The sequence below is a fragment of the Budorcas taxicolor genome, chromosome 16 (assembly GCF_023091745.1).
Source record: "Budorcas taxicolor isolate Tak-1 chromosome 16, Takin1.1, whole genome shotgun sequence".
Classification (NCBI taxonomy): domain Eukaryota; kingdom Metazoa; phylum Chordata; class Mammalia; order Artiodactyla; family Bovidae; genus Budorcas; species Budorcas taxicolor.
This window is the reverse complement of record NC_068925.1, coordinates 29,865,483-29,890,129: the sequence shown is the minus strand read 5'-3', so window position 1 is coordinate 29,890,129 and position 24,647 is coordinate 29,865,483. Positions and strand designations below refer to the sequence as shown.

Sequence of the window (24,647 nt, the reverse complement as noted above, 5' to 3'; positions counted from 1 at the left end):
ATTCCCTGGAGGTCCAGTAGTTAGGACTTGGCATTTTCACTGCCGAGGGTCTGGGCTCAATCCCTGGTCAGGGAACTAAGATCCCACAAGCTGCGCGGTGCAGCAGGATTAAGAAAAGCACATTACCCCCATGTTGTAGAGGGAGACGTATATTGAAGTGGGTAGAAAACCCATCTAAGGCCACACAGTTGATGAGTGGCACAGCAAGGACCCACCCTCCGCTGGAAGGTGTGGATGAACCGAAACGTGGGTTCTTAGTCCTTCCCTGTCTGCACCCCTCCTTAGCCCAGGGAACCCCTGGGAAGTGCTGGCCCAGCTGACACCGAGGCCAAGTTTCTTTGGAGGACAAGGAGGACCCGTTGACCACCCAGGGTCATGTCTGGAGACCCCAAGGAGCCACATGGGCCCCCAGGTCTTGGGTTGGTAGGCTGACGGGTGCAGGATTGGGGCAGCCCAGGGCATCTGGGGCTGGGGCTCGGGGTGTTTCTGGAGCACCAGTGCCTCCCTCATCAGGAAGGGGATAGGAGTCCCTTTCCCCTCAGATGCTGGGCTCTAATCCAGAAGTGAACTCACGGTCAGACTCCAATCTTCACTGACCTCACAGCTCCCTTTGGTTCCAAGCCTAGGCTCTGGTCCAGTTTGTCCCCATCCGCAGAGTCTGCAGGATGACCTCTGACCTCACATTTTCTCACAGCCTTCAGTGGGCAGTCTGGACAAAACCAGCCTGTAAGAGATAGGAGGGTGGTCGTGGGTACCTGGCCCTGCTTCTTACCTGCCCTCCTGCCTCAGTCCCTGTCATCCATCTTTCCAGGACTCTCTGGGGGCCGAGTCTGTGGCCCCCACCTCAAGACAGCCGGCCCATTGCCCTCCATCCTACCCTCAGCTCTGGGCAAGGTCCAAATTTGTCCTTCAACGGGGTGAAAGTAAAAGTGTTAGCTGCTCAGTTGTGACCAACTCTTGCGGCTCCATGCACTGTAGCCCGCCAGGTTCCTCTGTGCATGGAATTCTCCACGCAAGAATACTGGAGTATGCCCTTCTCCAGGGACTCTTCCTGACCCAGAGATCAAGCCTGGGTCTCTCACATTGCAAGCAGATTCTTTACCACCATCTGAGCCACCAGGAAAGCCCAAACCTTCTATTCCCTTGGCCCCTTTCCTCCTTCCAGACAGAAGATCTACCTCAGGGGCCACTAAAGCATCTCCAGCCAACCTGACCTGGCAGGGTATTGGGCCAGACACAGGTGAGAGTGGAAGCGGGGGAAGCCGGGCTCCTTCTTCTGCATGACAAAGGGTGGGGGCTGCCCTCCCTGCCTGATGGCTAATCAGCCCATTGTCAGAAGTCTCCCAATCCACACTGGCTTTTTCTTTTTCTCTTTGGCCTCTGGCTAGGGTTACCAGATTTAGCAATTAAAAATATGGGACTCCTGGTGAAAGGTGAAATTTGAATTTCAGATAAACAACAAATGATGTGCTAAAGTGTGTCCCAAATTGTGTTCTGTATTTTATCTGGCAGCCCTACCTCCTGGCTGATTGCCCAATTGTTTTACTTCCCCACTAAAACTCTTCTACCATGCAAATCCACATTCATTTGGTGAAGCTTCAGGAAATTGAAGGACATGCCCCCTACCCACACCGAGCCCCTGGTCACCTGGGTTGAGTCCACTTGGCTGCTTCAGAGGATTGAACAAGGACTCTGGCTGGAAACAGCTGGAGGTTGTGGAAAGAGCTGTGGGCTAGGAATCAGACTTGACTTCATGCAGGCATCCATCATTAACTGTTGTGAGCCAGGGGTATTGTTGCCTCTCTGAGCCTTGGTTTTCTTAGCTCAAAAATTGGAGGAGGGAACAGGCAGGATGGTTTTTCAACTCCAATCTCTGAATCTGTGAACAGCCAGGGAGAAGGAGAGGATGAGGTTCCTTATTGGACAAAATCCCATTGGTAATAAATTACCTCAGGCTCTCTTGTCTAGGAAGGTCACCCCTTCCCCCCTAAGCACTGGGAAAAACATTGGGTTTTCCAACTGTGGACAGCCCAGGAGCTCAACAGCCCCCAGTAGTCCTTTGAGCACCAGGCTTAGATGTTCATCCTTGTAGGCAGAATCGGTCCTTAGCCAGAGAGCCAAGGTGTTGGTGTGCACACAGAGTAGCTGTAGCAAGAATCAGGACTCTTAAGTCCACACCAGGGACTGGAGTTTGCTCTGTGACTGAGGGACAGGGAAGAAAGCCCATAGAGATCCTTGCCTCTTCTTCAGGGAACAAGCTTTTTAATTTAACTGGTCCGGCAACCCCGGCCAAGGTAGAGGCACCTGACCACAATAATACCATCTGTTCACAGTCTAGACAGCCCCCTCCTCGGGCTCAGGGACCTGTCTGGATGCTGAGCTCCCAGGAGGTCTGAGGGGTGTGACCTCCCTTCCTCCCGGCCTCTCCCCCCTCCCACCATCCTGGCCCAGCCCAGGGCTGCTATAAAGCTGACCCAGCCTGGCTCTCAGCACACCCCGCTGCTGGGACCCTCCTGGAGCCTCATCCGGGGACACGTCTACTCTGCACCTCCTTCTCCCCAGCAGTGCCATGCGGCCCCTGTGGCTCTGCTGGGCCCTCTGGGCGCTGCCCCTGGCCAGCCCTGGGGCGGCCCTGACTGAGGAGCGGATCCTGGACAGCCTGCTGCAGCAGCTGCACCTCAGCGAGGTCCCCATCGTAGACAAGGCCGCCGTGGAGGGGCTGGTCATCCCCGCCCACGTGAGGGCCCAATACGTGGCCCTGCTGCAGCGTGGCCACGGGGCGCGCTCCAGGGGGAAGAGGTTCAGCCAGAACTTCCGAGGTGAGGCCCGCCCTCCTGCTGCAGCCTGGTCCTCGTGGTGGTGGTGGTAGCTCTCTGGGGTGCAGGGTCCACAGGGTGGTGAGGTGGGACCATGGCCTGTGAGGACAGTGGGCCTGGGCTTCTGGTCTCTGTCTGCACTGAGGACCCCGCCTCTCAGGGCCAGGAAGAGCTGGGCCGGCTGGACTGGCTGACAAAGCCACGGCAAGAACAGGGAATCATGGGGCAGGAAGCAAAGTAGAAAGAAAAAAGTTAGAGAAGAGAAGACAGATGGTCAAGGTGCCTTTGTGCTAGGGGACAAAGAGGCTGGCCTCTGCAGAGTGTTGCCTTAGAGAGAATGGACCTCTGCATTCAGTTTTCAGCTCTGGTATTTGTTTTTGGACAAGTCTCCCAACAACTCTTGTGTTTCTTGAAATGAAATGAAATTAGCTTTGACTACTTCCCAGAGTTGTGGGTATTCTCATGAGATGGAAGGTACCAGGTCTGAGTCCTATGGCAGCCTCTCACTTCCCCAGGGCTGGGGCTCACCTCCTCGACACCCACAGATAGACCAGGCCAGGCACCTGGGGAGACGAGGAGGCCGGTGCTGGACACCTCAGCAGGGTGACTGCTGGCAGTAATGGGGCTGGCTGATCAGGTGATCACACTGCCAACCTGGGGTTCTGGGGACGGATTGCTGGGGCCTCTGAAGAGCGTGTTGTGCCTGACCTCACCATTTCCCTCAGGGCTTGGTAATTCCACAAAAATTGCCCCTGTTCCTTTTCACTGGCAAGAGTCCCCTCACCAGGCAGGGAAATGAAAGTAAATTCAGAGCTCTTTCTCTGCCTCTTAGGAAAAGCGGGTTTCAGCTGGTGACTGTAGGTTTTCACTGGCTGGTCCTCAGCCTTCTACCCTCCATTCCCACTCCTGCCCCTTTGCCTAAAGAAGCCTGCAGGTCTGCAGTCTTCACTCAGGGTCCCAGCCCTTGCTCAGTATCCCAAAGCTGGCCCTCCCCTCACTAGTGGTGAGGGGGGTCACCACCAGTACACAAGCCCCAACCCCAGATGATGGTTTTGGAGAGCCTGCTTGGGGAGTGGAGGTGCTCTGTTTCTGGCTGGCCCATCAGTTTCCCAGCCTCCAAACTCTCCCTGGGGATTCCTGGGGAAACCCTGTTCGTTCGCCCTGAGCCCTGCATCCTCAGAGCTCGCCTTGTGCTCAGAGGGGCCCCGATGACTCCGCTCCTGTCCCCAGAGGTGGTCGGCAGGTTCCTGGCATCCGAGGCGTCCTCGCATTTGCTGGTGTTCGACATGGAGCAGCGGCTGCCGCCCCGCAGCGAGCTGGTGCAGGCCGTGCTGCGCCTCTTCCAGGAGCCGGTCCCCAGGGCCGCGCTCCGCAGACACGAGCGCCTCTTCCCGCGCAGCGACCGCGCCCGGGTCACCGTCCAGTGGCTGCACGTCCGCGACGACGGCTCCAACCGCACCGCCCTCATCGACTCCAGGTGCGGAGGTCGCGGCTGCGGTGCGGGGCTGGTGGGGGGGGAAGGAGGGCTGGGCCCGGGGCGGGAGGAGGGGCGGCTCGGTCCCAGCGGGGACACGCGGGAGCGGGTGGGAGAGGTGCCGCCCCCGGGGCCACCCCGGGCAGTCCCAGTCCCCACTCCTGAGCGCGGGCCTGTGTCTCCCTCCGTGCGGTGTCGCAGGCTGGTGTCCATCCACGAGAGCGGCTGGAAGGCCCTGGACGTGACCGAGGCGGTGAACTTCTGGCAGCAGCTGCGCAGCCCCCGGCAGCCGCTGCTCCTGCAGGTGTTGGTGCAGCGGGAGCACCTGGGCCCGCTGGCCTCCAGCGCCCACAGGCTGGTCCGCTTCGCCCCCCAGGGGCCGTCGAGCGGCCGGCAGGGGGAGCCCCAGCTGGAGCTGCACACCCTGGACCTCAGGGACTACGGGTAGGTGCTGTGGGTCACTGAGGGTGAACCTATTTTGAAACGGGCAACTTTACAGGGTGCTGTGGAAATGAATGAATATATAAAATATCTCCTTCCACTCTTGGGAGTAATGTCAGCTCTAATTATTATTTTGGGGGTTATTTCTGGTTATCCATCCTTATGACAAATATCCAACATTTTGAACATGATGAGAGATAGATCATAAATCTTTCCAGGTGTGCCACTAGGTCTCACCCTGGGCCCCATGACCCCTGCCCTCTCAGCTGACCTCTGACTCTGCCTCTCTTTGCTCCCCACAGAGCTCAGGGAAACTGTGATCCTAAGGTACCGGTGACCGAGGGCACCCGCTGCTGCCGCCAGGAGATGTACATTGACCTGCAGGGGATGAAGTGGGCTGAGAACTGGGTCCTGGAGCCCCCAGGCTTCCTGACCTATGAGTGTGTGGGCACCTGCCAGCAGCCCCCAGAGTCCCTGACCTTCAAGTGGCCTTTTCTGGGGCCTCGACAGTGCATTGCCTCGGAGATGACCTCGCTGCCCATGATTGTCAGCATCCAGGAGGGAGGCCGACTCCAGCCCCAAGTGGTCAGCCTGCCCAACATGAGGGTGCAGACATGCAGCTGTGCCTGGGACGGGGTGCTTGTGCCAAGGAAGTTGGAGCCGTAGGTGTGGGGTATAGTCATTGAAGGACTTGGCTTGTGTGTGTTGAAACTGTTCCAGGCCCCAGAAGAGATTGGGATGACTGAACTGATGATGGCATATGCTCTGCGCTTCATACTGAGTTCTGACCAGTTAGCTCGCCTTCTGATTTTTGTTTCTCAGGAACAAGACTCCCTGGACACTGGGAGCCCCTGCCCAATCTTCTCTCATCGACATTTTTTCACTGCACTGTATCCTAAGCACTTACCTGTGTAGATTTTGTAACCTAAGAAGAGAAACCCCAATTTGTCATTGTTTCCTTGTCCTCTTATTGGACCTGGGCTGAGCTCTGTGGTATGGCTGGGAGATACAGTTGCTGCTCTGGGCTTAAAAATCTATAGTAAATAGAGGTTGTGCATACCTAACTCAAATAATAAGGGTATTCTGCAAGAAACAAACAAAATACATTTTATTCTGTTTTACCCAGAACCCTGCAAATTGTGAGAGAACAGAAAGTTCTATAGGAATTAGGTCAACCAGATTAGAAAACTAAGGAAAAGACTTTAAAAGGCTTGTTCAAGGTCTCAGTTAAGTGATACAGGATGCTAGGATTGGAATGCATTGATTCTAATGTGCCTGTCCTCTTAAGATTGAGGCAGAACTTTTTTTTTGTCATTGCTGTTGCTATTTTTACTTCTCTGGGCACAGGGAGTGAGCTTTATTTCAGTTCTAATTGATACAAAATTTTTAAAATCTGTGATCAAAATCATCATCTACAAGAATGAATCACTCCTTTAGATTTGAGGGCAGATAAAGGGAGCAAATGATAAAATGCTGATGTAAGATTTTAGAATGCCAAGATTATACTGGCTTTAAACTGAGTTTGATACAGGGTTCAGGCCTGAGACATGGTTGTCTTGGATTCCTTGCTTATCTTTACAGCTCAAATTAACTGTAAATTTTACATCCTCTAAATTTCCATTTTCTTCTCTATCAGATAGGAACAATCCTTGACTTCTCTGTACTGCTACTGGAAATTTAAGGAAGTAGTGTTTTTATAAGCACTCCACATGCTGCCTGACACATAGTGGGGCTATGGTTATCTCACCTCACATGTTGATCTGTCTAACCTTCTCTTGATTTTGAAACAACCTACTGAAAGTCAATTTAGAAATACCTTCCCTCTCTGAAATCAAGGATCCTAACTTTTCTTTTCATCAGTGTCTCCACCAATGTAATCACTGGGGTTAGAACCTTACACTTCCCTGGACCCCACAGCACAGATCAGGGGTGGCTGCATTCATTGAGAAAGGGGAAGAATAAAGACGCAAGGTGGAGGATATGCGGGGAAGAGAGTGGACAGAGTCCGTCTGAGGCGCCAGGGGAAGCCCAGTGGCCACACGCAGGCACCTGCTGGAAGTCAGTTGTGGGTTCCTTGGCCGCTGGAGGGAACCACAGGAGGAGAGATGGCCAGGCGCTTACGGGTAGGCCAAGGGCTGTGTTGAGCACAGAGGTCAAGGGCAAACTCTGGAAATAACTAGTGACTGGGGGTTGGGGAGAAGGAGCAAGCCAGCAAATGGGTCAGAAAAGCACTGCTAGAGCAGAAGACACCCCCGGCAGGCTCCCTCCAGAGATCCCCAGGCTGGCTGGGGAGGGAGATAAGGTGAATACATTTACCACGACAACAAAAGATGAAAGCCCAGAAATGGAAGAGAGGCCAGAGCCCTGCAAAGCTGTGCAGGTACTGAGTGCGGAGCTGTTCAGCATTCACAGATTTTTAGTGCTGGAAGGGACCTGAGAGAAAGCTTTGGTCCAACCCCCTGCGGAAACGGAGGCCTGCGGAGGAGGGCGGACTGCTGCAGCCGGCGGGCTGTGCTCTTCGGTTTCACTGGGGGCGCTGTCCTCATTGAACGCCAACCTGTGTGTTGCCCAGAGCACACCCCAGCGCCCTCGGGGAGCTTACAGTCCAACTGCGGGGGCTGCCGCTCATAGGGAACTCTCTGGGACCCAGAGCTCAGCGAGCTGGGCTAGAACGGTGACCCTGGCGGCCCGGTATTGGCAGTTCCGGCTTTGGCTCCGGGGCACCGCCGAAAACACTGCGACTTCTATTTGGGGCCAAACGCAGGAACCCCCCGCAGCCCCCTCCCCCGCCGCCGGCCCCAGGGCTTTCACTGTCAGGCTATTCAGAAAGGTAGCGGAGCCGTAGTCTTCCGCACTGGGAACCAGGTGACGACGGACTACGTGGAGCCGAGGTGCGGGCTGAGCCCACTCGATTTCCCTACCCCCCCACTCCACTCCGCCCCGATACAGGGAGGCCTAAAAGCTGGTCTAGGAAATTCAGTGCACTACAGAAAAATCAAGAACTTTCGCCCATGCGCTGCCCCCGCCTCCCACGGATGTGACCACCCTGTACTAGGCCTGGGGCGCCCCAAGGTGTCTGTCGGGGAAAGGGGGACGCGTCGGGGGGCCGGGGAGGGGAATCAGCCCTGGCGGCACTCTCCTCGGTCCCAGGACACGAGCTGGCCGGAACGGGGCCTGCAGACTGCAGGGAGGAGCTGAGCGCACTGAGCAGTGGCCCCGCGCCGGGCCTGGACGGAGGATCGCCCAGGGGCGCACGGCGCCGGGGGCGGGAGGCGGCGGCAGAGCTGACACCCACTCGGGCGTAGCTGCAAATTGGGCAAGCCGTGGACGCGGCTCTGCGCATGTGCAGGAGAGCGGGGAGTTTCACTTTATAACTTTTAAGTGGTCAGGACGCAGCCCCGCCCGACCAGGTGGAGCCAGACAACTTCTGGTCTGCCCGGGTCGCTGCGCCGCCGCCGCCGCAGGTAAAGGGGAAGGGGCGTTGAGAGGGGGGATGACGCCTTCTTCCTTTCCCCGAGACGGGCAGGACCCGGGGTCTACGCCAGGGTGCCACGTCTAGTGTCTGGTTCCGGGGTGCGGGCCTTTTGCCTCCGCAGCCCCAACTCCGGAGCAGGGGTGACCGAGTGGCTGGGAGGAGGGTGTCTGTCCCCGGGCTGCGCAGACCTCGCGCCTCGCTTCCAGCGCCGCGCCTGATGGCTTTACGCAACTTCCCAATCCAAGGCTCCAACTTTTCGCTTTTAAGGCTAATCCCTTTCTCTTCCCACCCTCTCTCTGGGGATTTGTCAGCTGGAATCGACCTCCCAGCCTAGCCCGGGGATCTCAGCCCAGGGGCTGTTTTTTCTCTATGCGAGGCCGGCCTGGGTAGGGGCTGAGTATCTGAGTCCCCTGCCCATGGGAAGGTAGAAACCACTCTCTGGAGTCCTGAGGAGGGAAGCTAGGGGTTTTGGAGGATAAGGGGAAGAAGAGAGCTCTGCTAAGAAACCAAAACCGTAGAGGTTCCAGTACCTGATAAGCCTGGCTACCTGAGACTCTGGGGTGGCCTCTCTTTCAGCTCAGTCGGTGTTCTGAAAAACAGGAGACCACAGGGGTATACAAAATTACACCCTTAACCCCCTTTGCTTCCTTCTGAGCTGAAGTTGTGTGACGGTATCCAGCCCCTAAAGTGTGGAAGGTTTGAGGTTAAGCCAGTGGATTGTGCTCACCAGTCCAGGCCTAGTGTGTACAAAGGGGCTGTGTGTGGGGGCATCCTGAGGACCTTCTTGGGCCCTGGCTCAAGCAGAGTTGTGGACTGTTGCTGGGGATGAGGAAAGACTCCAGGTCATCTCTTATTGGAGAAACAACCCGTATTTCCCCTCTCCTCCATGCTTGCCTTTCTACTTCCCTCCTCTGACCCCTGTCGGAGAGTCCTGAGTCTGCTGCTATCTTGAGCTGGAGTATACAGAAGGAGAGGCTTTTTTCTGCCTTCACACAACTCTTGTCTGGGCTTCCCTGGTAGCTCAGATGGTAAAGAATCCAAGTGTAATGCGGGAGACGTGGGTTCGATCCCTGGGTTGGAAGATCCCCTGGAGAAGGGAATGGCTACCCACTCTAGTATTCTGGTCTAGAGACTCCCATGGACAGAGGAGCCTGGGGTCACAAAGAGTCAGACTCAACTAAGCAACTTTCACTTCACTTCACCTCTTATTTGTTTAGTTTATGGGCAAAGATCTCCCTTGGGTGTTCATTGTACTCTAATGGGAAAAATGTCAGATGGGGTTTTGCTATCATGTTTCCCATTGTCTGGAGAGGTGACTTAAAAGCAGATTTGGAGTGCCCATGAGGGCTCAATGCTTTATGGGCATTGCCTCCCACTCTCACCCTGCAGGAAGCACATCATTGTCTCCATTTCACAGAGAAGGAAGCCAAGGCATGGAGTGGTGAAGCCACGTGGGGCTGGGAGCCTCACTTCAGAGTCTGCTCAGGGCTTCAGGCCACTGCAGTGGGACTCTGAGCCATTTCTGTAGTCCCCCACTGCTGGTGTCTGGGAGGTGAATGGTTGTCCAGGTTCCTGGACCCTGTTTGGTGGGGCTTTAAGGAGAAGTTTGCAACCTGCCGTCTAGAACATCAGAGTCTTCTCTTATGGCAGAGGGCCTGGAACTGTTTGTCATCCTGCCATCGTAGTAACAAAGTCAGAAGATTTGGTGATGATAAAAATACCCTGAATTTGCAAGAGCTGATGATGCTCACACATTCTGCTCCTGTTTGTGGCAGGGAGGAACAGAGATCTTCTGGTGTGCTACAGGGGCCAGCAGCTGCCAGCTTGGATGGGTTAGCATGGGTGGCTGACTTCTTTGGCAGTTTGTGGAATGGCCATCACATTGAGCCCTCTGTCCCCTCGCCACAACCAGACTCTGGGGTGTACGTTGGTTGAACTTTGAGTTGAGTCCTGAGTCACCTGCTGCTCACCTGACCCCAGGGCCTCAGCAGTATATCTTGGCTTTCCTGAATGAGATGATGAGCAGAGAGCTCCCTAGAGAAGGGATGGATAAGACCAGGCATCCATAATGTGTATCTGACAAATAAGGGATGACTGAACATGACCAGGCAGGGCACCCATGGCCACAGGGCCTAATTGCTGGTTTGGCCCCTGCCCAGCACTATCAGTCTTTCAGCCACTAAGCCAGCTCTCTCCCAGTCGCCACCAGCTGAGTCTCCTTTTCTCCCCCTCCTGCTCCTCATGAGCCTGGGGGGGCCACCCTGTGGTCAATATGTTGCCAGCTGCCCTCTCAGCATGCCCGCTGGGGAGGATGAGGATGCAGGGGGCTGGCCCTGGAGGGACTGTGATGGTTCCACAGTCTTGCAGACTTGTAACAGGTGGAGACAGACCTCAACTAAGCAGAAAGGTCTGAGAGACACTGCGGCCCCCCAAAGCCATGCCCACACCTGGAAGGCGCAGAGGGGACAGGCCACCTCTGAAGAGTCCTGAGGTTTCGTCCCAGGCTGGCTGGCTGACCTCACCGAGTCCTTCTTATCAAACCTTGTTAAACCACCCGGGGGAGCCTGTTTGACTTAGTGGCGTGACTGGGGTGGAAAAGATGGGGAGGAGCGTAGGTCCCTGCCTCCCATTAGGCCTCTGCTCTCTCAAAGCTCCACACAAAGCAGAATTGGTGAGGCGCCCCCCACCACACCCCCCACCGCAGCAGCGCCTCTTGCCCTTGACAATGCTCCCTCTGTGACCATTTTATGGGGATATTTTTTTCCCCCACTTCACTGTTCAGGGCTTCCTTGTTGGTTCTGTTGCATTCTTTTTTTTTTTTTTTCCTGATTCTAGTCTTTGGGGGACCTGGAGAAGCCTTCCCAGCTACCCCTGGGGCCTGTGTGAGGTCCTGGACTCCGTCTTCCCGGAGCCCACAGCTCCCAGTGCTTCTGTGGGAGGAGTCCCAGTGCCCGGGGCTCACCAGGGCCTTGAGCCCTCAGACAAGAGAGGCTGGAGCTTCAGGTGATGTTGGGGAGGAGAGAGGAGAGGACCAGGGTGCACAAAGGAGGGTGGCCCCTTCATAGCACTAGGTGCTTGGAGAGAGCCAGGACAGGAGGGAGCCCGTTCGGAAGAACCGTAGGCTGTGGACGAGTGTTTGAGTTCCAAGACACCGGGCAAGTGTGAGTGCAGGGGAAGTGTGCTGAAGGGTTTCACGCCAGAGCACCCGGCCTGGGAAAAGGACAGCTCCCACGTGACTCTGGTTGTCTCCTGTGTTCCTTCAGGGAAGACTGCAAAGGCTGGTGCCCCATGACCTCCATCAGGAAAGCCCAGCAGGAAATGAGCAGCGGACCTGAGGCAGCTTGGGAGGCGGCCAGGGCCACCGCTGCCTTTGCCAGCACCAACTGAGGCCCTCTCCAGGGGACACATCCACACTTCCTTCCCCAGCATCTGGTAAGCGTGGGACAGGAAGGAGGGGCAGGCCTTCGCCAGCCAGCGTCAGGCTGGGTGTTGCATTGGGGCGGTGCCACTGGGTGGGGTTTAAAGGAGAGAAACTAAGACCATCTGTTTCCCAGAGGCAGCTTTTGTGACTCTGCGCAGGGCCAGCAACTCCGTGGCTCTGCCATCACACCCTCCAGCCACTGCCAAGTCTCTAATAGGGATGACAGAATGACTTGGCCTCTCGGGGAGTCCTCCCATGCCTCCTGCACCTCCTGTCCTGTGTGCATGAGATTGTCCCAAAAGAGATGTCCCAGTGGCCAGAATTGGAAATCACTGGCTCCCCAACACACACCCAGACTGTATTACTGCACAGTACAAATATCTGTCTGTTCTTTGTACCGTTTCTTGCCTCCCAGATTTTTGCCCCTCTAACAGGTAGGAAGACCAGACTTAGCCAAAGTCCCCTGGGAATCTAGTCTAACTAGATTTAAGGAGATGGGACCTTGAGAGGAAGGGATGTTGAGCATTTTTCCAGGCTCCTCAGCTGCAGACAGTGTGAAAGCAGGCCAGAACCTGGGCACTAACACTGGGGCCTTAGGAGTTTGGAGATTTCCATTAGTTTCACCTGCGGTTACCAGGCATCTCTGAAAGGAAAGGTCAACAACTAGCCTGGAGCAATATTTGCTTTGGAAATGCTGGACCTTCCAGAAAGGCCAGGAGTGTAAGAATGAGAGGGCAGAGCCTGGGGAGTGCTCCAGTGATGCACAGTGGGTGACTCAGGGGTCCCTGAAGAGGCTTAGGGCCCTGTCCTCCTCCCCCTTTGCCTTCTCTGTCTCCTCCTCTCTGCTGCTCTTTCCCTGGCTTTTTTTTTTTCAAATCTTTCTCTCTTTTAAAAACATTTATTTGGCTGCATTGGGTCTTAGTTGCATCATGTGGGATCTTTATCACGGCGCACGGATTCTCTGGGTGTGGTGCACAGGCTCCAGGGCATGTGGGATCTTAGTTTCCTGACCAGGGATGGAGCTCACATCCCCTGCATTGTAAGGTGGATTCTTATCTACCGGGCCACCAGGGAAGTCTCCTTCTCTGCTTTTTAATCTCTTACCAAACAGGTGTGGGTAGTCAGCTGCAGAGGGAATGTGGCAGAGCAGAAAGAGAACTGGCATCTGAGACCCAGGAGGCTGGGTCTGAGACTCGACTCTGCCCTGACCAGCTCTTTAATCTTAATGGAACTCTTAAGGCCCTGAGCCTCAGTTTCCAAGTGTATGGTGTGGGCCTATCTCTGAGTTCCCAGCCTGACATCTCTTGAGCTCTTGTCCATGGCTCAGATGATCAGCAGTTGTTGCATTTGGACACTCTTCCTCCTCTGTTGAGTCCTCTGCCCCATCCTGTCCCCTGCCTGCACTCCAGGGCTCCCAGGACCACTCCCGCCCCTCACCCCACAGGAATGACTTCCTGACAGTCATCCCTGAGGCTGGAGGAACTTGGCACCCTTTAGGCAGGCTCCTGTCCTTCCCTTTCCTCCTGTTCATCCCTGCCCCTGGGGAGGCAGCCAGCTGTGTCTTAGATGAGCCATCCTCCCCGTCCATCTGACCCTTGGGCTACATCTACAATGGAGCTATTCTCTGTAGACTCTGCCGGGCACTCAGGGCTGGTGTCTGCCTCTACCGGATCCCTATGCCCCAGCAGCCCCTGGTGGAGACACCCGCCCTTGGCTCTGCCAGCGCTGGCTGCAGAAACCACGGGAGAGTTGGTGCCCTGACTCTCTTTTGGGTTTCCTTCTCCAGGGAGGACCAGCATGATGACCGACTCCCCTTTCCTGGAGCTGTGGCAGTCCAGAACAGTGGCCATCCGCGAGCAGCTGGGCATCGGGGACCAGCCCAATGATTCCTACTGCTACAACTCGGCCAAAAACAGCACCGTGCTCCAGGGGGTCACCTTCGGGGGCATCCCCACTGTCCTGTTCATAGATGTCAGCTGCTTCCTGGTGAGACCCCTGGGGATCACATCAGTTATTTGTTTAGCACTAACCCCCTCCCCCACCACAGGGTTTTCTGGGAAACTCAGATGAGGAGCCAGACATCCCTGGGTTTAAGTCCCAGTTCTGCTTCCTGGCTGTCCCCTTGGGCATATTACATAGCTTACTGGGGTCTCAGGTTTCTGCTCTGTGAAAGAGAGGTAATAATTCTTATCTCGGAGATTCTTGGAGAAGGTTAAATAAGGCGAAGCATGTAAAGAATGTACATTACTGCTCTTTTGTTTATTATCATTGTTACCAAGTTGTCAGCCCGTCATGTGTCTAAGGCCCTTAGGAAGGGTCAGTCTGCTGGGATGAGAGATGTGACTGGAGAGTGTGGATGAGAATTAGAGAAGCTGCAATTCCCAGTTTATAGATGTCACCCTTGTTCTCCGCTGGGGTCCTTGGGCCTTTAGAGAATCAGATGTGGAGAAAAGGAGAGAATTGGGGGAAGGCGAGTACACCCTATTAGCAGCACTCCTCACAGTGGACTTTTGTTAATTCAGACCTCCTTGTTCCCAAAGACCACCCCCACCACCACCCAATTTGAAATATGCCATCTTCCCCCCTAGGCTGGCTCAGACTTGCTAGGTGTGACTTACTGGGGTGCTAGGGCACCTTCTTTTCAAAAGTGTCCATGGGATGGTTGGTCTCTTGTCTCCTCCTCGCATGTAATGGAGACCATCTGGGTAACCAAGGTGAGAAGGGGTGGAGGGAATGGACCCCTTGGACTGCTTTGGACCAGAGGCTAGGCTTGGGTGGGAACCTGGGAGAGGGGGGTTAGGGTAGCCTAAAGTGCATGCTAAGTCACTTGAGGGCCCTGTGCCCTAAAGGAGGCAGCTATCCAACCCAAGTTTACTTGCAGGAAAAATGTTCACAGGAAGAGAGGAAGCGAGTTTTTACTCCTCCTTCCATTTTCCTCGCTAGGATTAAGGTCTAAGTTGTTGCATTGGAGTTTTGCTACATTGTTGATCTTCTATTGGCAGATATGGAAACCTGTGTGCTACTCATGTTGCTTTTACCATAAACGGCTCTTTAAGTGTCAAGTATCCTACCTCTTGGGGCCAAAGCCCATTCATAGGTTGAGAACAGTCCTCTCTACCAGGCGTGGTTGGGTGGGGGGAGTAGGCGGGAGAGTGGTGATGGATTTCAGGGTTGGTGGGGTTAATGGAGGAGGGTCGTTCTGGAGCTGTTATCCAGTGTCTTCAGGGAGGGGAGAGTCTGGGCCAAGGAGAGAAGTCAGGAAACACAGGCTGGGGTGGGTCTGTCTTGAACAGGCTTTGATGAGAAGAGAGAGTCACTCTCTGTTGGAGTGTGCTGGTGGGGTACATTTTTATTGCAGGAAGATTTGGGGATTGGAGCCAGAGGAGCCTGAAAGACATCAAGGCATGGGAAACATCTACCCCACTTGAGCCAAGGCAGCAGCCACGGCAGAGGGCTGGCACTCATTGAGCGGCTTTCATATTTTTCTGATGACAAGACTCACCTGCCCTTGAAACTATATCACCAACTTCCACCTTCACCTTGAGAAAATTCAGCTGGAACTTAGCCACTCTGGAGTCCAAAACCCACATTTAAAAACCACAGTCCCTGACCAGGGCACTCGGGGATATGCTGATTAAAATGTGTCTTTCTGCCTCCCTGGATTTTGAAGTGGGGGAGCCTATCCAGGGTGGGGAGAGAGGCAGGAGTAGGGCAGAGGACCTGCAAAGGAAGGGAGGAGAGAGTCTAGAATCCATGGGTTTTTAGAGCGTAAACGGGGTTAGACTTGAGTCCAACCCCTTCCATTGCCATTGGGCATGCAGGGCTGTGGATGGCCCTGTCTTGTGGAAGCCAAGCCAGCTAGCACTGGGCCTTTGGTGGGCATTGCCTCCACATGCTCTGTGCCAGGTGTCCCCAGGGCTTGCCTCCTGGAGAACCGAACTCAAGGTAGAGATCTGACCACTTCTAGCTCAGCCTGCTATCATGGTTCTGTGATTAAAAATGCAACCTGATGTGAGGGCGGGAGCTGGTCCCAGGGGTGCTGATAGGGCCTTCCTACTCAGGGGCCCTTGCAGGCAGACCAGGGCTGAGGAAGGTTGTGGCTGCCAGTGCTGCCTTGAGAGCAAGGATAGGCCCTGGGAGCTTGGCCGGGAGGCCACCAGGGCAAGCTCAGTGTCAGCACTGACGGGGATGGGGGCTGGTGAAGGAGGTGGGTACAATGTTGAGCTCTGGAGCTGTGTGGCCTCGGGCAGCTCAGCACCTTCTCTGATCCTCTAGCCCTCTTGAGTCTAGGCAGGTGGCCTTTGCCCTGAAGACAGCGGTCTCTTCTAATTAGAAGCCATCCAGTAAGATTTTACTTGGTTTCTTTTCTACTTTTAGTTTTTAATAGTGGTATTTTCCATCATAAGAAGAAAATTCTGGGATTATGGCCGCATTGCCCTGGTGTCAGAAGGAAACAGGTAAAAAGACTCATTATTTCAAGTGTGTGTGTGTGTGTGTGTGTAGGTGGGAGGATGGGGAGAGAGAGCACGAGAGGCTGGGAGGGGCTTGTGAAGCCCACCAGGCATAGTCCACATGTGATGCCCATGTTAGATGGTGCTCATTAGTATGTCTGCCAGGCCTGTACCAGAAGCTGTTGTCTCTGCTCTTTACCGCAGACCCGTGAGGTTGGCCTCAGTACCTTCTTTGTGGTGGTGAGAAAACCAGGGCCCACATGCTCAGCTCTCCCTTGGGGCTTGGAGCTGGCCGTGGCCATGAACCTTCCGCTTCAGACTACAGAAGGAATCTAGTTGCTTCAGATAATTCAGGCTTTCATCATCGAAGAAGGATGCCTGCTTTCTTCCTTGCCTTGAGCATTTCCAAGTGCATCTTCTTTGAGATTAATTAATTCGGGGCTGGGGACGAAGAGAGCTGGGTTGGGAAGGGCAGCAGGGCTGCAGGCGAGCTGCTCCCGTCCCCGGGGCAGGGTCCGCCCGTGGCCTGAATCCACCAGCTTCAGAGGGCCTGGGTCAGAGCACAGACTGCCATGGCCAGAACTCAGGGCCTTCCACCTCCACCTTGGGCTCTGCTGGCTCTCTGCGCATGTCACCTCAACAGGGAGAAAGAGTTCTAGGTCTGCACAGCTGGAATTTCCAGCTCCAGCTGATCCCCCTCACCCCAGGATTTTGTGTCAGATGCCGAAATAGGAAGTGAGTGGGGAAACAAGGACAGGCCCAGGCTCCCCGTCCTCAGCCTCCCCAGGGCTTCCCCAGGCAGGCCCCCACTCTTGCTCCACAGGTGGCTCCTGTGTTGAAATGTGGTCTGTGCAGGAGGGTCGATGGGGGTTGTCTATCGATGCACCTTCTTTCCCCACAGTCTCCACTCCGGTTTTGCAGAAGCCCGGGGTTAGGCTCCGGGGCCTCTTGCTTCAGCTGTATGTGAGCCTTGGGCCATTTAGGGGAACTTTTGAAACACCTGGTACATTTTTGGCGCATTCACCCTTAGGAGGACTGAGTGTATACATGCGTGTGTGCTTAGTTGCTCAGTTGTGTCTGGTTCTTTGCAATCCCATGGATGCACTTGGAAATGCTCAAGGCAAGGAAGAAAGCAGGCATCCTATATAGCTCACCAGGCTTCTCTGTCCATGGGATTCTCCAGGCAAGAACTGGAGGGGGTTGCCATTCCCTTCTCCAGGGGATCTTCCCAACCCAGGGATCGAACCTGGGTCTCCTGCATTGCAGGCAGATTCTTGACCACCTGAGCCATCAGTACTACTGAGTACTACAGCAGAATAGAGCACTTGGAAATCAGGAGACACTCCCACTTCCGTGGCTGTGTCATCTTGGTTGGGACCCTGAACTTGAGCTCATTGGATCGTTTCCTCTGGCCCTTTCTTGCCTGGAGGGTTACCGTGAAGGTCACATAAGGCAGTTCTTTGGAAAGGCTTTGGCAGTTCAGTTTCACCAGGCCTTGTGCCATTAGAAGTGGGATAGTGAAGCCGGGTGCAGGAAAACAGAGAGAAACAAAACTTAGCATGTTGCAAACACCTCAAATTGGCAGTGCATGGGAAGCATTTATGGGTTACTCAGAAGAAAGGATGTGCCCAAATCAACAATGTAAAATGCCCCAATTTGTCAAGTCCAAAATACATGTTTTGGACATTTCCTCATCTATGAAATTAGGTGCAACCTGTTATCAATGGTGGTCATAATTTAACTGACAGCATCCTTTCCTTCTTAGTGATTCAAAAAATAATTGTGCCATTTATAACCAGAGCTGTCTTAGATTTAATAAGATAGTATTTATTCCAAGTTTTATTTGCTATGTTGGGAAATATATTGTAGACAGGCAACGCTTTGAAGTCACTTTATATATATCAGTCACAGGGCTGAGGTTCAAGGAGGTGAAACACAGGATGGTCCATTGACACCCTGGCCCCCTGTTCTTCATCCCACATAGCAGAGTTTCATGTCTCACCATTCCTTGCAGTGGTCAGTGTCTTTGCCTATAGTTTTATGAAGGCTAGTTGCTTTGGTCCTGAGCTCCAAGAGGGAGCAAGATACTAGACACAAGTTTTAAATTTTTTAAAATAATGATCTGTCATTTTTTCCCCTTTGTGTTTCTAGTGAGTCCAGATTCCGGAGACTGTCGTCTTCCTCTTCAGGGCAGCAGGACTTTGAAAGCGAGCTGGTTGGTATTTAAGGGGCTGGTGTGGTTGTGGCTGGGAGGCGGGGCTTTGCATGGATGGGCAGGAATGAACTGGCAGGGAGAGGGCAGTTGTACTCCTGGTGAGCTGCTAACTTTGCTAACCCTTGACCTTGAGTGGCAAGTGCTGGTGACAGCGCTTCTCTGCTTTGAAGAGGCACCTGAACTTAAGGATTACTATGGCACAGATGGCGGCTGAGTGACCCAGGATCAGGAGACTTGGCTGATTCTCGGGCGCAAGGCTACAGCACTTGTCTGTGTTACCATATTTATGACTTTGTGTGACAGTTAATTGTTAACTTGCCTGCTGGTTTATGAGTCAGCTGCAGGCAGGAACCAAGTCTTATCCAGCTCTGTTCCCCATCTCCTGACACCCAGTAGGTCCTAAGTAACTGGCGAATGAATGACAAGCCAATATTTGTCTTTCCCAGCTGGGTGACAGTCCAACTTTAAGGCGAGCTAAGTTTAAGAAATGTGCTGGACAATAAAACCCACGACACCCTGTCCCTCTCTAAACCCCCCTCCAGGGAACTGGCCAGTTAAGCAGGCTTGTTTCGTTGGCTTTGTCTTGCATCTCATTCAGTCATTTTGAGATGAACAGAAGCCCTCATCAACTTCTCCAGAGTGGCGCTGAACTTTCATCAGCTCTGGATTTGAATTTCACCGTTTGACCCAGGACCCTGTATAATTCCACAAAATGTCAAAACTTGAGAGGTTTTCCCAAGATGTTCAGGCCCAGGATGCACGTTACAAAGGACTGGGAGCACGCAGACTCTGTCGTATTTGAACAAGAGTGTTGCTTGCTGAATTGGGGACAGAAGCAGTTTGTTGTTTGTTTGTTTGTTTTTATATAAAACAGGAAGTTAGATTGTTGCTTAGTGTCAAAGCTGATGATTATATCTGCCTCCGGAAAACAGAGATTATTGGAAGCTAACCCGTGTTCTCCATTCCCAGGGATGTTGCTCCTGGCTGACCGCAATCTTCCGCCTGCAGTGAGTACAGCGTGGGTGGCTGGGGATGTCTTGTTTGGGTGGGTTTGTTTGGGTGTTTGGCCAATCAGGAGGAGAGAGCCAAGGTGCTGATCCAGAGCTGGAGTCTCTTAGATACTTTTCAGGCCCAAAGCAGTATGTAGGGGCAGAGAATTAAAGTGGCCCAGGCAGCCTCTATGCAAGCTAATTAAAGCTAATTTTTTGCTTTAGGCAGTAATTCTGTCTGCTTACTATTTATCACTGATATATTTGCATGGAAGCTCTTCTAGGCAGCATCACATGTCTTTGATTTGGTGAACAATGGAGAAATGATTGTTTAATATATTCAGCTCATTTGGTTAAAAGTTAGCTGTTTTTCAAAACTTGGACCCCTTGGAGAGAAAGAGGTGCTTGGGGCCCAGTTAGCTGCGTAGCATGTGATTGGCAGAGTCATGATACGAGGCTCAGCTCTGCTGCCTGTGGTGTGTTCTGTCCCATCTGAGAGATCACTGTTGTAAGGTGCACACTGTTTTACACAGCACCAAGAATGAGAAAATGCTTTCTATTAATGCTGTGATCAGCTATGATCCCACCCCATTTCAGAGGTGTTGAAAAATGAAAAGGTTATCTTAGAACTGATGAAATGTGGTACTTCCAGGACATTGGGTAAATCCTTCTCTCTGGCACCCTTCTCTTTGGCCTTCATTTTTCTCAACTAAGCTGAGAAACACAACATTGTAAAGCATTTGTACTCTCCCTGCCCTCACACACACAAAAAGACTGAGCGCAACAGCAGCCCTGCCTAATTCAGGTGCATTCATATGTGTGAGACCATGTTATAAAGAGCCGAGGTTGCTAAGGCTTGTTCCCAGGGGAACTGGCAGGAGGCAGTCTGTGCAGAATAAAGCAGAAGTCTGTTCTGAAGCCAGAGGAAGCAGGGGGAGAGGTTTCTGGTGGGGAGGAGAGGACTGAGGTCAGGAAGGGTGGATTTGCTAGCCTCTCCCATCCCTGCCCATTATGAAATCATGTCAGTGTTTCTTCTTTGCATTGGAAGTTGTCACACTCTGTGTAGTAAGTCTATCACAGACAGAAAAGAATCAGTGAGAAGACATTTAAGCCACCCCTAGCCCTACCTCTGAAAGGTACCTACCTCTGGCGCGCTTTCTGCCCCGCCACTGTCCATATCACTGCTGGTTGTGGCTCAGGTGATCCCCACCCCAGACTGTGGCCCCAACTCTCTGCCTGGATCGGGTGGGGCAGAACAGAAATTTTGACTCATTATCTTCATGGTGACTAGAAAAGACTGCTTACAGTTTGCCCTGGATTCCACCTCTATGGTTTCCATCTTTGCATGTCCTCTTCCAGCGTAGACCTCGCCTCTCACTGAGTGGGGCTGTAACCTATACAGCTGTGTGTCCTGCTTTGTCATATTAATGCTCTTGGTTGCTTAGTCGCTAGGTTGTGTCTGACTCTGACTCCATAGACTGCAGCACACCAGGCTTCCCTGTCCTTTACTATCTTTTGGAGGTTGCTCAAACTCATGTCCATTGAGTCAGTGATACCATCCACCCGTCTCGTCCTCTGTCATCCCCATCTCCTCCTGCCCTCAGTCTTTCCCAACATCAGGTCTTTTCCAGTGAGTCTGTTCTTCCAATCATGTGGCCAAGTATTTGCTGGGTAAGCACATGTTATGGCAAAGTATATGCATTTTGGTAGTTTATTTAGAAGTGAACACAGTGTAATCAGTTGCAGTGTTTTTCCTCCAGCTAGGCAGTAAAAAGGAGGGATCTTAGCAAGCATCCCCACCCAGCGCCAGGCAGGCATCAGGCCTTGATCCTCACTGCCCCTTGTGTGCCTGCTGAGTGGCCAGATAGCCAGCAGGTAGCGGCCTCTCCACTTTAGGTCCTAGCCTCCCGTGGTTCCCATGACCCTCTCTGGAGGGGGCTTAGCTGGATTCAACTGTGGTCTGTCTGTGCGGCTGCAGAGCCCACTCGCCACACCATTCACCACAACTTTCAGTCCTGCCTTTTTATCCTGTTCAGTTCAGTTGCTCAGCCTTGTCTGACTCTTTGCGACCCCATGGACTGCAGCACATCAGGCCTCCCTGTCCATCACCATCTCCCAGAGCTTGCTCAAATTCATGTCCATTGAGTCGATGATGCCATCCAGCCATCTCATCCTCTGTCATCCCCTTCTCCTCCTGCCTTTAATCTTTCCCAGCATCAGGGTCTTTTCTAACGAGTCAGTTCTTCGCATCAGGTGGTCAAAGTACTGGAGCTTCAGTTTTAGCATCAGTCCTTCCAATGAATATTCAGGACTGATTTCCTTTAAGATTGACTGGTTTGATCTCTTTGCAGTCCAAGGGACTCTCAAGAGTCTTCTCCAACACCACAGTTCAAAAGGATCAATTCTTCAGCATTCAGCTTTCTTCATAGTCGAACTCTCATGCATGACTACTGGAAAAACCATAGCTTTGACTAGATGGACCTTTGTTGGCAAAGTAATGTCTCTGCTTTTTAATATGCTGTCTAAGTTATTTATATCTTTTCTTCCAAGGAGTGTCTTTTAATTTCATGGCTGCCATCACCATCTGCAGTGATTTTGTAGCCCAAGAAAATAAAATCTGTCACTGTTTCCATTGCTTCCCTGTCTATTTGCTATGAAGTGTTGGGACCAGATGCCATGGTCTTCATTTTAAGCCAGCTTTTTCACTGTCCTCTTTCACTTTCATCAAGAGGCTCTTTAATTAGTTCCTCTTTGCTTTCTGCATAAGGGTGGTGTCATCTACATATCTGAGGTTATTGATATTTCTCCCAGCAATCTTGATTCTAGCTTGTGCTTCATCCAGCCTGGCATTTTGCATGGTATACTTTGCCTATAAGTTAAACAAGCAGGGTGACAATATACAGCCTTGACACACTCCTTTCCCTGTTGTTCCATGTCCGGTTCTAACTATGGCTTCTTGACCTGCATAGAGGTTTCTTAGGAGGCAGGTGAGGTGGTCTGGTATTCCCAGCTCTTGAAGAATTTTTCACAGTTTGTTGTGATCCACCCAGTCAGAGTCTTTGGTGTAGTCGATAAAGCAGAAGTAGATGTTTTTCTGGAACTCTCGTGCTTTTTCTATGATCCAGCAGATGGTGGCAATTTGCTGAAGCCCTTTCTTACTTGGGCTCTTTCCTCCTTTCCTTTTGGCTGCACTGGATCTTCATGGTGGTGCCCAGGCTTCTCTTGTCTCAGCGTATAGGCTTCTCTGGTTGTAGCCTGTGGGCTTAGTTGTTCCACAGCCTGTGGGGTCTTCGTTCCCCTGCCAGGGATCGCACTCACAGTCGCCTGCATCGGAAGGCAGATTCTTAACCTCTGGACCACCAGGGTAGTCCCTCCCTGAGTTCCTTCTTCCCAGTGGGGTGCTTTCCTGGACTTCTGAGACCAAGACCCTCAGGGTACCTTCATGTCAGGAACAAGAGATAACCCCCATGCCTTCTCCCTCTGTAGCAGGAAAGTCTGGCTGTCAGAAACCAGAATTTTAATTTTCTGAGTGCCCAGATGACCCAGAGCCTCCAGATATAGCACTGAGGGTGGGAAGGGGTAGAGCAGGTTGCCTCCGCCCCCCACCTCTGGGGCCACAGCAGGGACACAGGGAGGAAGCAGGGTTGGTCGGGTGGACAGGGCCTTGCAATGTCTGAAGCAGTGACCTCACCTCTCTTGCCCAGTTTGTCCGAGGGAGACGGGAGAAAGGGTGGGGGCTGTGAGCCTGACACACACAGCTTTGCTCAGAAGATTCCCAGCAGCCCTCTGGTCAGTGGCTCCGCTTATTCATGGATGCAGGAAAGGGCCGAGGGACAATTGTACTTACACGCCTCACTCCCATACAAATGCAGGCACAGATGTTTCTAGAGACAGTGAGTGGAGTGGTGCAGGTTCTTTCATCCAGGAGAATGGGGTGGAGGCTGAGAGGCAGGCTCTGGAGTTCACGTCGTCGCTCTGCTGTTACAGGCTGGGTGATTGTAAAAGGTTTATTATTTTTTTTAATGTTTATTGTTTACTTGACTGTGCTAGGCCTTAGCTGTGACATGTAGGATTTAGTTCTCTGACCAGGGATCAAGCCCGGGCCCCCTGCATCGGGAGCATGGAGTCTTAGCCACTGGACCACCAGGGAAGTCCCAGATTGCAGAAGTTAATGTGATTTTTCTGTTCCTGTTTCCCCACATGTAATATGGTAGTCAAATTGGGACCTACCTCCTAGATGGTCGTGAGGATTGTATGGGATAATCCGCGAGAGGGCCCAAGGGCCTGGCCCGGTACCACTACTCATTAGGATTCTGTGTGTGTCCTGGCCAGCGATGACCAGATCCTGGAGTGGTGTGGGGAGGACGCCATCCACTACCTGTCCTTCCAGAGGCACATCATCTTCCTGCTGGTGGTGGTCAGCTGCTTGTCACTGTGCGTCATCCTCCCCGTCAACCTCTCAGGGGACTTGCTGGGTAAGGACTCCTCGTCTTGCCAGCGTTGGGCCCCGGGCAGAGCATCAGCCCTGGGGAAAGGGCTCTGGGTGCTGGGTCAGAGCCCCGGGATTCCTGCTGAACTCAGATGTGAGAAGGTCTCAGGGTGACTTTCTGAACTGGCCCATTTGATTAAAGATCTGGTGGAGAATCCACCCCAAACCTGGACCAAGAGTTGGGGACTCTAATATCTAAGTAGGAGGAAGACCTCAAAATCTGTAAGATCAGAGCTTTCAGAGTGTGTTTTATAGCTTCCTGCCGCCACCCAAATCAGGTGGCCACAGTTAGTGGATCTGGAAGATGGTTGTGATGCTCAGAGTGAAAATAAGAGCATGGAATTCTATTTCCAAGCACCCGCAGGAATCCAACATCCAAAACACCATCATTAATCCACTTCTTTTTTTTTTAAAGAGTTTTTGATGTGGGCCATTTTTTAAAAAATCTTTATTGAATTTGTTACAGTATTTCTTCTGTTTTATGTTTCTTTTTTTGTTGTTTTTGTTTTTGTTTTTTTTTGGTTGTGAGGCATGTGGGATCTTATTAATAATTCCCTGACAAGGCATCAGATCTGCACCCCATGCATTGGAAGGTGGATTCCTAACCACTGAACCACCAGGGAAGTCCCATAAACCCACTTATACCCAGTGATTCCCAGCTTTGGTTTTGGGAACAGTTTAGGATGTATCTATATTTCCAAAGGGATGCCACAAAAATCTCAAAGCAAGATGAAGTCCAATTTTGACTTTAGGTAGGTTGAGAAGAAGGTGTCAGGAGCAAATTGGAGTAAAGCAAAGACCTTGGGTGGTGTAGCTCTGAAGACTGGATAAGTGTCACCATCCTCGGACTGGTCTGGATATCGTATCCTTCCCCTC

General features: G+C 52.7%; 2 protein-coding genes across 5 annotated transcripts in view; both read left to right on the top strand.

The window, feature by feature from the left end:
• The first annotated feature begins 2,569 nt into the window (after positions 1-2,569).
• On the top strand, positions 2,570-5,397 carry LOC128061835 (left-right determination factor 2-like). Its single transcript, XM_052654218.1, has 4 exons — positions 2,570-2,819; positions 4,047-4,293; positions 4,492-4,734; positions 5,034-5,397. Exons 1-4 carry the CDS (start codon positions 2,570-2,572, stop codon positions 5,395-5,397), a joined length of 1,104 nt encoding a protein of 367 aa, XP_052510178.1.
• A 2,704-nt stretch (positions 5,398-8,101) lies between these two features.
• Positions 8,102-24,647, top strand: part of TMEM63A (transmembrane protein 63A) — a 36,331-nt gene continuing 19,785 nt past the window's right edge. For 3 of the 4 annotated variants that reach the window (XM_052654286.1, XM_052654284.1, XM_052654288.1), the window contains exons 1-7: positions 8,102-8,195; positions 11,470-11,638; positions 13,414-13,613; positions 16,005-16,084; positions 18,230-18,293; positions 19,263-19,300; positions 23,615-23,757. In XM_052654286.1, coding sequence (XP_052510246.1) covers positions 13,425-13,613; positions 16,005-16,084; positions 18,230-18,293; positions 19,263-19,300; positions 23,615-23,757 — 514 coding nt within the window. In that variant the 5' untranslated portion in view covers positions 8,102-8,195; positions 11,470-11,638; positions 13,414-13,424. Of the gene's footprint in view, positions 8,196-11,469; positions 11,639-13,413; positions 13,614-16,004; positions 16,085-18,229; positions 18,294-19,262; positions 19,301-23,591; positions 23,758-24,647 lie in introns of those variants that run through there. The other variant, XM_052654287.1, reaches the window with a different exon arrangement.